Source organism: Mus pahari, chromosome 5, assembly GCF_900095145.1.
Source record: "Mus pahari chromosome 5, PAHARI_EIJ_v1.1, whole genome shotgun sequence".
Taxonomy (NCBI): Eukaryota; Metazoa; Chordata; class Mammalia; order Rodentia; family Muridae; genus Mus; species Mus pahari.
Window position 1 is genome coordinate 32,391,843 of NC_034594.1, and position 11,500 is coordinate 32,403,342.

Genomic DNA, 11,500 nt, shown 5'->3' on the forward strand with positions numbered 1-11,500 from the left:
TGTAAGTAACCCCTCATACATGCTCTGTAAATAACCCCTCATACATGTTCTGTAAGTAACCCTCATACATGTTCTGTAAGTAACCCCTCATACATGCTCTGTAAGTAACCCTCATACATGTTCTGTAAGTAACCCTTCATACATGCTCGAAGTAACCTTTCATACATTCTATGTAAGTAACCCTCATACATTCTATGTAAGTAACCCCAACATGACTTTTGGTTCCCCAGGTTGCATTAATGGAATTATTTTGGTTAATCTTTGGTGTCCTTTAAGTAGGGGGTTGGCATTTGTTTCCATCCCCAAGAAAGTTCCCAAAACACGTGGGAGAAGGGTGTTTAGTTTTGGAAGAAACTGCCAAAGTCGTTTAAAATGGATGCATCATTTCATTGCTGTGCCTGTCAGCAGTGAATGAGTTTTCAATCTGCTTTACAAGGTTTTGTTCCCGTAACCTTTAGAAGAGGCTTTGAGGCTGTGTAGAGTCTGTGCTTTGAGATACAGTAACCTGTTACTGTGCTCCTCTACATCTGTTTCAGGGTCAGCTCATTCAGAAGAGCCAGTGTTATTCTGCAACATCTGGTAAGTTTGCAGTTTCTTTTGTTGGGATTGATAGTCTATGATACTGCTTAAGAGTGTCACCCTTAGGGAAATAGACAACACTGGGTTGTCAGGTTTCCCTGGCCCCTAACCACTGTTGTCAATCTCCTAATCACTTGCCACTTCCTACACTGTGTTGTAAGGCTTCTATAATGAATGCAGGTAAATCCTACTGTCTCAGTTTTAAATATTGAGTGTGCAACTTAATCTTGAATAAATTCTTGGTTTCTAGTAGTTTGCCTTTTGATATATATATATATATATATATATATATATCTCATATATCTATCTACATCATCTATCTATCTATATCTATATTATATATGTGTATATATCTGTATATATGATGAGGCTAGTATTTACCATATAGAGTTACTAAATGTAAATTCTAAAAATTTAGCATGCGGGCTGGAGAAATAGCTTAACAGTGGTTAAGATACTGGCTGCTCTTGTAGAAGACTGGGGTTCATTTCCTAGGACTGATGGGTGACAACAGTATGTAAGTTCAGTTCCAATGTATCTGATGCCCTCTTACGGCCTCTGTAGGTACTGTAAGAATTTGGTGCAAAGACATACATGCCGACAAAGCACCCGAACACACAAAATAAAATTTAAAAATCTTAAACTAATACAGTATATGGTGTATAAATGACATCATACTTTAGCGGTTATTGTGCCTGTTATACCTTGCAAAGTTAAACATTCATTGCTTATCAGATTATAGGAAAGTGATTTTTATTCAGTTTTGTATCTTTTGAAGAACCTGATGAATACCTTAGTGTGAATAAGCCACCTGCTATAGCACTATGTGCAAGTGCTATGCTAAGTACTTCATATACGCGTTAGCTCATTTAATTCTCGTTATATCCTAGGAAGGCCTATAGCTCTCATGTAGTTCTAGAGCCTTCAGTAAAGGACTTTTGTTGTTAATTTGTGGTAAGCACTTTGTGACAAGGTCTGATCAGAACATAGATGCAGCTCCTTTTGTCTTTAGCCTGGCACTTGACTGTGCCAAAGGGCAACACAGTACAGACCTGTCTTTAAAGAACTCTCACGTTGTCTTCCTCAGCTCTGCTCTGCAGGAGTTCATGTGTCTATGGCATGTGTTTACTTACGGATGGGACTCAGTAAGACAGCAGAATGGCTCATCTCTGACAGGTTGCTAAAGAAGCATACCTTATTACAGGGATAATTTTGTAAACTAGATTTTTCTGGTGAGAAATTCAAATTGAAAAGATGCACGCTTTTCATTATTCAATAGGCTTTCTTAAAACTCTCCTAAGTGCCTATCATTTTTATCTGGTAATGAATCATCATAAGAATTATATACACATGATTTACAAAGGAAAATGTAAACATGTTTAATGCTGTCAAAGTATAGTTCTCTAGATTTTATTAGGTATTAAGTATATGTGTGCTGTATGATTTTAATTGGAATATTCCAGGTAAATATTTAAATTCACTTGTTTTTAAATTTTTGCAGTCCTGAGAATTGAATTTAGGAGTTCTCATATGCTAGGCAAGCACTTCACCACTGAGCTGTAATTTTAAAATTTAAACCGACTTCCAATTTTAGTTTATGTTTAGGATTCCTCTTACCATTTTTAATTATGTCTGTGTATGTGAATGCAGGTATGCACAGTGGCAGATTCCCCTAGAGTTGGAGGTATAGGCACTTATGAGGAATTGAACTCAGGTCCTGTGTAGGAACAGTATGCATTCTTAACAACCGAGCCTCTCTCCAGCCTCTGTGACATCCAATTTTATACTATACCCTGTTCTTATGTGGTGCCACTCTATTTGGTGGGGTGAACCTGGGAGAGTGGGGCCTAAAAATAGGCAATTGTTTTCAGAACATCAGACAGTTTATATTCTGAGGGCAATTGTAAGTAGTAAGCAAGGTCATATGAGTAAAGGTCACTTGAGTTTAAGTTGTAAACAAGAAGACAACTCATGCTTAGAGACATCATTCTGAATAATAAAGGGTGAGATGATGGCTGTCTAAATTAATAACTGGCTAAAGGCCAACTTTGATTGGTCAGGTTTGTTGAGGAGGGGCTTGGAGTCAGAGGTCAACCATTTAGCAGACTTTTCTCTAAGGGAGTAAAACTTAATCCTCTGGGGCTGGTGACAAACTCTCTGGGGCCAGTGCAGAGCAAGGGAGCAAAATTTAATTCTCTGGGGCTGATGAAAAGGGAGGAAAACACACACACACACACACACACACACACACACACACACACACACACACACACAGTGGTTGAAGCAAGGTTTCAGCAAGCTCCAACAACTTTATTTTTTCTCCCACAGCTTATGTATACTAGCACAATCTTTCAAGCAATATAAAAAATACAATGTGGTTACATTCTATTTTTCTTTTAAGTGAATGATTACAATGAGTATATATGTATGTATATAAACACACACATATCACATTCCCCAATACCCTTACATGATTAAACATTTTCCATATTACAAGTGAAAAATGAATATTTCCAAGAACCCACATCAATTCATGTCTAAGCAACTTGTTACAGATTCATAAAGTGTAAGCAAGCAACATTATTTTTCTAAGCCAATTTCTTTTACTGGCAGGCAGCAACTTGAGGTTATAAAGAAAGGTTAATTCATCTTATTATTTATCTTAAAAAGTAATCTTATAAAAAATTCTTAAGAGATCATAAAACTAAACTTTTATATGAAAAACAGTCATTTCTACTTTAAATCCCCAGAGTGTGCACATACAACATTAAAAAAAAACCATATCAGGAAGCCAAGGGCAAAATGGGTTCAAGAAATTAATCGTCACCTTCCTCATCAGCCCGTCTGCTAGTACTGGTTGGGCTGCCATTGTCCTTGTTCCCTGTCCTCATAAAAAGCCCTTGCTCAATTATCAAAAGTGTGCCTTTCTGAATTTTTAAATTGTTCCCCAAGTTTTCTATATCAAAACTGTTAAAGGAAGCCTATGAACCTAACTTTACTAGCAATCTACATCTCTAAATTTTTTCTAAGGGTGGTGGTTGAATGATTAATCTGCTCCAGCAGCAATACTTGGAAAATATTAATCACTATTATTGTAAATGCCAATAACACTACCCAGCGAGGAGATGGAAACCCCTTATAGTTTTCATACAGCTCATAGATTATAAAAATTCTGATGACCAGGAAGGCAACAAGGAGAGAAAAACTCCACAACAGCAGGAAGTCCTCCTCAGGGCACATAGTCCTCACGGCTCTGCCTCTCCAAGACACACACATCATGATTTGCTAGCCAGTGGGCAGCTTTCCATGAGTTCTAAAGCTGTTTTGTTGCTTCTCTTGCACGACACCCAATAAAACCCACTCCTATTATTATATGAAATAGGCATGAAAGCACATTCTAAAAACAATTCAGGTTATGGAGGAACGGAGATTACAACTCTTGTTTACTTAGCATTTCCTCACAAGGAAATCACAAAGATTTCCTCAGAAATCTCACAAAGTTTCATTTGTGGACTGTGTGAGGTTTAAAATATTGTCTGTAATACAGGAAGGTGTTAAGATGGTGATGTTATGAGCCCTGACAGTTGTGTATATGTGTCTGAATTATACAAAGGTGCTGTGTAGTTAGACTCGTGTCCTTACAGGTACAGTGCTTATTTCACATAGCATAGCTCTATTGTATCCTCCCACTTTTAGTTTCAGTGATATTTTTATCTTACTTTTTTATTTTTTAAATATTTGACATGGCCAGGGATAGTGGCACCCATCTTTAGATTTATTTATTTTATGTATATGAATGCACTGTTGCTGTCTTCAGACACACCAGGAGAGGGCATCAGATCACATTACAGATGGTTGTGAGCCACCATGAGGTTGCTGGGAATTGAACTCAGGACTTCTGGAAGAGTAGACCATGCTCTTAACCACTGAGCTAACTCTCTAGCCCCTCAGTGACCCTTTTAAACAGTGATGCTGAAGCTCTTAAAGCATTAGTGTACCATACATACAGATATATATCAGTGTATCTAATCTGCTTCTACATGACAGTCTATAGATTGAAGACAGCTGTCAGTTCTGTAGTTACGGGAATGGTGACGAAGTAGTCCTGTGTGAGACCCTAAGCCAGTGGGTAGACAGCATCTTTCCGATTCAAAACATGCAAACCTGCGCTGGAACAATGGCTCAGTGGTTAAGATCCCTCCAAAGGTCCTGGGTTCAAATCCCAGCAACCGCACGGTGGCTCTTAATTCTCTGAGGTGGTTTTCGCTGCTCTCTTGTGGCTGTCCGAACACAGCTACAGTGCACCCATAGAAATAAAATCAATATATCTTTAAAAGAAAGATAAAAGATAGCTTTAGGCATCTCTAGATAGACACTCCTCTAGTTATGCTTGTAAGATGTGCACGTGTATTTGCTGTGGGCGTATGATGAAACTTAATGACGTTATTCTTTGTTCACTTAGAGAATGTCCATGCACACAGATGCCGCAGAAGTCCTGCTGGAGAGGAGAGGCTGTGCAGGCGTCATAACACTCAACAGACCCAAGTTCCTCAATGCACTGAGTCTGAATATGATCCGGCACATCTATCCACAGCTAAAGGTCTGTAATAGTCTAAATGCATTAGGTCAAGCCTTCTGAAGTCCACTGTAGGAGAACATTCCTGGCATTTCACTGTAGGACTCTGCTGCATCAGCACCAGTGATGCTTTCCTGTGGACTCTATCCCACTTACTGTCTCAGGAGACACCTTTTCCTTCCCATAGCTCTTACATGTTTCTCTTTGTGTTGTGCCACATCTTCATCTCACTGACGTTTTAGACAGGGTTCCTAGAGATCAGTGTACTGAGTGAAAAGAAGTAAGAAAAGTGACTGCCCCTAGGTATGGTGTATAAGAAGGTTTACTGTAGATAATGGGATATCAGAGCCAGAGGCAGGATATTTGCGAGAGTCCAGGAGACTAACAGAGTAAAGGGGAGGCAAAAATGGGCAGAGTAACCAAAATGGCTGCATTATATGGGACAGGTCAGCTGGAGGAAGAACAGTCCAGGGCCTAGCCTACAGAAATTTAGGTTAGAGGTCAGAGCATGCCAGCCACATCCCGTAACAGGACTGAAGGATGCTGGGAGCACCTGGCAGCCATGTCCTCATTCATAAGTTAAATAGACACCTCCGTTAGCCTTTTGTCCTGGGTTTGAGACCTAATATACCAGTCTGATTTGCTTCTTCATGACAGCCTTTGGATTGAACACAACTTTGTCTTTCCGTTTTTGAGACAGAGTCTAGCTAGGCAGCCCAGGCTGGACTCAAAATCTTCCTGCCTGGGCCTCCTCCTTGCTGGGACTGGCATTTGTACCTCCATGCCACCCGCAGGAGTCAGCCATCTAACACTGCTTGGCCAACTCCCCCTTCCTCTGCCGCTTGGCACCCCTTATTCCTCCTAGCCCCTCGTTCTTTATATTTCTTAGCCATCCTTAGACCCTGAGGTAGGTTTTTAAAGTGAAATGCTTGAGACATTAGAAAAGTATAGGTCTAAAAGTCAGGCATGTATTAAAAACTTGGGTTTCTGCATATTAACTCTGTAGGCTGGGCATGATATTCTCTGTACCCCAACATTCCTCAGCTGGGAGAAAATGAGAATGAAGATCTAAATCTTTGCCACTGATTGTACCCCACACTCTTATTGTACTGGTTTTATTACTTGACCTCATAGAACTCCCATCACCCTCAAATTTAAAAAACTTTGTAAGAACTTGTCTGTGTAAGAACTTTTTTGGTGTAATAGAGTCCTGTCTTGCATGGGAGAAAAACTATTGGTGCACAACATACCAGCATTCTTTGGGTTGATTTGTTCCCTAGATTCATAAATGTATGTGACACAGTGCCATTAGGCACTTATTTGTTTATCTTTTCTTAAAACTCTGATAGATATTTCTGGGATATTTTCCAGTCTGTACTTAGAAAATGAAATGAAATGAAATTGGTGGGGCCCATTCCTCTGCATGTGTTTTATGAAGGTCACATATGTGAACACAGGTGTATATGACTGTATTTTAAGTGAGCTTGTATTTACTATGCTCTCAAAAGCCGTTATCATCTTTTATGTTTGGGTAGAAGTGGGAACAAGACCCTGACACGTTCCTGATCATCATAAAGGGAGCCGGAGGAAAGGCCTTCTGTGCCGGAGGGGACATCAAAGGTAGAACACCTGCCCACTGTAAACTGTTCCTCACTACAACTAATAAATATGGAAATGCTTGAGATAATTTTTGTTTAGTTTGCTTTTTAGAATTGTTTGTTGTATGTTAACAACTTTTTACAAGTTAAAGTTTAAAATATGGAGAATTTGTTACCATTTTAATGGGGAATTTATTTTACTACACATGTCCAGTGCTGAAGTTTAGATATTTTGTTCTTCTCTTGTGGCATGTGTCCCGCCCCTAGTATCACCAACATCACCACCATGTGAAGGACTTACTGTTTTCCAGACCTGCTGTGTGCAGACTCCATTACTTTCCTACCTCTCACAATTCAGAGCAGGAACCTTGTGTGAACAGAGTTGGGGTTAGAGTCTATTGTGTAATACTGCGATATGATTAAACACACATAAATGAAAATTTGCTTTTTTTATTATTGCTCAATTCAGTTTACATATTTAACTAGAATAATAAATATTTGTTCTTGTGAGAGAGTTTATGAACTCATTGCTATCACTGCTGGTTGTCCCCGCTGAAAGGAATTTTTACAGTATGTTGCTTCTTATGGAGTTGCTACGGCTTGGGGATTTTCCTTCGTGTTTTTTCTAATTTTATGTAAGTTTTAAATTATTTATGAATTTACTTAATTATTAAAAGACAACCTTTGTTCATCAAATTTACAAGTTTATGTAAACCACTGCATTATGAGTAAGAAGGAAACCCACGTAGCGTCAGGATCAGAGTTACATGCTCACTCAGATTAAAGTAACTAGTTAAAATTGCTTCATAATGGAAAACTTAATTGCTTAAAGTGATGTGTTAACTGAATTGTGGTTTTTGCCTACAACATGAATTCTTCAGGTGTGTATGCATTATACATATATCTGTGCCTGTGTGTGCATGTGTGTGACTGTGTGTATGTGTGAGTGCCTGTGTACTTATGACTGTGTATATGAATGTTGGAATACCTGTGACTGCATACACATGTGATATAAAACGTGTGTGCATGCACCTGTATGTTTATAACTGTATGTGTGTGAGACTGTGTGTGTGCATGTTCCTGTGTACCTGTATGCGTGTGTATGAGATACTATGTGTATGAGAGACTTTGTGTGAATGTGTGACTATGTACCTGTATGTGTGGCACATGTGTGTCTGTGTGCCTATGACTGTGTATGTACCTGTATGTCTTTGCCTATATGTGTGTGTGCACCAAATGCCTGTGCTTGTGTGTGATGTACTTGTATGTAGTATATTTGTGGTGTGTGTGTATGTGTGTGTGTGTGTGTGTGTGTGTGTGTATACATGTGTACAGCTGCATGCACACTAAGAGTCAAACCTGGATCTCATACATGCCTGTGCTCTATCTCTTAATGAGTGTACCAGGAATATTGTAAGATCATTGTTCATTTCCCCAGGGACCTTTTCTTTAGAGTGGGGCTACAATCTTGTCAGGCTCCGCATTGGAACACCTAATGCATTGATTGAGGTTAGCTGCTTTGAGTTGTGAGCAGGTTTTGAAAGTGAGTTGTTCTAGTTTGAGTCACTGTTCTGTGATGAAACCCTGATACCAAAACAACTTACAGGATGAAGGGCTTATTTTAGCCTATGGTTCCAGGGGAGAGTCTGAGACAGGGAGGAATGGTAGTAGGCAGCCAGAGCAAGGCACTGAGAGAGTTGGGGTTATCTTCATCTTTAAGTGGGGTGAGGCTATGAACCCTCAATGCTTGTCCCAGTGATTGTAACTCCCAGGCCCTCCCCAAACAGCACCATAAGCCATGGCCAAGTGTTCAGATAGCTGAACCTACTGGGGACATTTCTAATATAAATACCACCCAGGACTGACTTTATAGTCTTCTTTAGAAACACAGTAGAAATTCCATAATTATTCTAGCATATATGTGCAAAACAATGCATGTGAGTTCTAGAAAACTCTACAATAAGTAGATACTTTAAAGATGAATGTAATTTAATTTTAATTTATATGTAAGTAGGTGATTTATATTAAATTAGCTTAAAATAAAATTAGAAGGAACCCTGAGGAAGTTTGGGGGTAAAGTTAGATTCTGAGAGTTGGTAGGTAAGCCTCTAGCTCAGCAAAGGACACAGATAAGGGTTTCCCCCTTCAGGAACTATCCCTCATTTGCATCATAATAGCACAGTCTCAACTGATCTTTCTTAGGAGACTATAGTTGGCCCTTGGTGTCTGACATTCCACCTTATGGATTTAACTTATTGTAGGTGGGAAATATTTGGGAAAAAATTTGTACCAAACAGGTACAACCTTTTTTGTCTTTTCATTCTTCCCTCCCATGTGGCAACAGGTGTTACAGATCACCTAGAGGAGGCTCAAAGCACACAGTATGTATGATACCATCCCTCCAAGAACCTTGGGCATCTGTGGATGTTGGTGCCTGCATCAGTTAGTATGCTACAGTGGCCGCAGAACTTGGAGTGATACTTACACGTACTGTCCTCTTTGAAATGATACAAACACCAGATAAGGTACAGGGAAGTGGCTGTGAAACTTCCATGCTCTCTTGGCTGTGTGAAACTTCCTCGTGGTGATCTATTGAATCTCCAATTTCAGAACTCAGAGCAAAGCACAAACACAAACCAATGACATTGTTCAGGATATATTCTCTTAATACGTTATCTGTAATTGTTCTCGAGCCTTTGGATTTTCTGAAGGCTTCATTATGTAAGCATGAGTTAAACTTAGAATAACATGCAGAAATGTGATTGGTGAATAGGTCTAAGCTAATGCAAGTACCCAAGTGGACACTGCTTTCTCTGCTCATTTTTCCTCTGAGGTCTGGACCGGGACTCCTCAAATGAGGGTCTAGTGATCCAGGTCAGAATGTCTGTATAACCAGCTCTAAGTAGTGGGAGGGAAAGAACGGAGACTGTGACCTGCTTTGGGCAGAGAGGTTCTAGTGTTTGTGACCTATTTTGAAGAGGGACTTAAGGAGCCAGAAACTGTGGGTGAAAAATCAGATTGTATGCGTGTGTGTGTGTGTGTGTGTGTGTGTGTGTGTGTGTGTGTGTGTNGTGTGTGTGTGTGTGTGTGTGTGTGTGTGTGTGTGTGTGTGTATGTGTGTGTGCGTGTGTGATGTACTTACAAAAGAATTTTTCTTTGAAAATTTGACATTGGATCATGGGTCTTTGCCAAAGGGTAATGTGTCACCAACATGGGTAACTTCAAACATTAAAGCCATCTGAAAGTTCCCCTACTTTCAGCACTTAATGACATCTGAGACTGTTGACTGGAAGCCGTCTTTATGATTTGTAGTTGCTCTTGCCTTCATTTTCTTCTCTTTCCTTCCTTCTTTAGCACTCTCAGAAGCTAAAAAAGCAAGACAGAATTTGACTCGAGATTTATTCAAAGAAGAATACATCCTGAACAATGCAATTGGTATGTGTGTGATCTGCTCTGAGCTTTGAACATGGAATCCAGAGATGGGACGTCATTGTAGTCTGTTAAAATGCAACCAATAGGCACTCTTTATGGAAACATTCATACTGATCATACTGATAAAATTATTTTCTTTGTTATAGAATAATTATATTCTATTTGCTAAAATCAATGTGAAAATATGGATTCTTGATCATTTAGTTAGCTTTTTCAGAAGACAAGAAAACTTGGGTCTCAGGTTTCTAAACAAAAATAAAGTACCATTTTCTATTTCTCTGGGAACTCTGGAGTGGAAATTTCTAGAGTCAGAGTTCTAGGTTTCTATGCAAGTCAAGTGATATTTACTTTAGCCAAACATGTTTTGAAAAGTTAAATTAATACAACATTTGTATCCATAAATCTAGACACAGTAGCAATATTCTGATTTTGCATAATGTTATAAGTTATGGTTCAGTCTCCTTTGTGGTTTTCTAGCTTAGGGTCACAGTTCACTGTTCAAGATTGGTTTTGACTCATGTATTTCTGACTGTCCATTATTGTCAATATTCCCATGTTATCTAGTCTACATTTATACATAAGAGGAACTTTCTAGGTTTTACTGATGAGATGGCTGAGCCCTTGTATTTTGTACTCTAGAGAGCAATTGTTGGTTTACTTAGAAATAAATATGGAATGGATATGTCATATAACTTTGTTTCCAAAATTTCCCAGAAGACTCTTTTTTATACACATCTTTTGTCTTGACTACCCTTGGATTTTTCTCTTTTAACTTTAGAATAGTTTTGCCTAATTATACAAAAATTTCTATAGAAACCTGGGAATATGTAATCTAGAGGCCTCAAGTTCAATCCCTAGGCTTGGGATGACAGGCAGGCAGGCAGACAGACAGATATACGGAAGAGGACTGAATATACAAGAATGAGTGACTATGGGAAAGAAAGTAAGAATAGCTGGTTAGCAGCTGTGCAAGTGCCGACTGGAAAGACAGCAACTTATCCCACACTATCAGGGAGAACTGGCAGCTTTCATGGTAGTCTTTGCATGAATCTTTGTGGAGTTATAATTTATAGTGTAATACCATACAGGCTCAATTGTTTTTAGAAGATTAACAAGTTGTGCAGCTTGTTAATTGTCCATTTCAAGAGCCACTGAACTTTTGAAATGCGGCTAATGTAACCAAGAAACTGAACTTTAAATGTGGATATGTTGTGTGAAGTTTTAGCTGCTCCACTTTATGCTCCTGGCTGGGTATGCTTCCAGCCACCTGCCCAGCAACTCTTTGGATCCGTGAATGAAAGACACACACACACAC

The 11,500-nt window shown here is 39.1% G+C and overlaps 1 protein-coding gene across 1 annotated transcript in view; it reads left to right on the forward strand.

Annotated features, from left to right (window-relative positions):
- The window catches only part of Hibch (3-hydroxyisobutyryl-CoA hydrolase), a 68,042-nt gene that overhangs the window by 7,966 nt on the left and 48,576 nt on the right, over positions 1-11,500 (forward strand). Inside the window, exons 2-5 of the mRNA XM_021198718.1 lie at positions 537-579; positions 5,042-5,179; positions 6,691-6,775; positions 10,108-10,188. Of these exons, the coding sequence (XP_021054377.1) occupies positions 537-579; positions 5,042-5,179; positions 6,691-6,775; positions 10,108-10,188 (347 nt within the window). The remainder of the gene's footprint in view (positions 1-536; positions 580-5,041; positions 5,180-6,690; positions 6,776-10,107; positions 10,189-11,500) is intronic.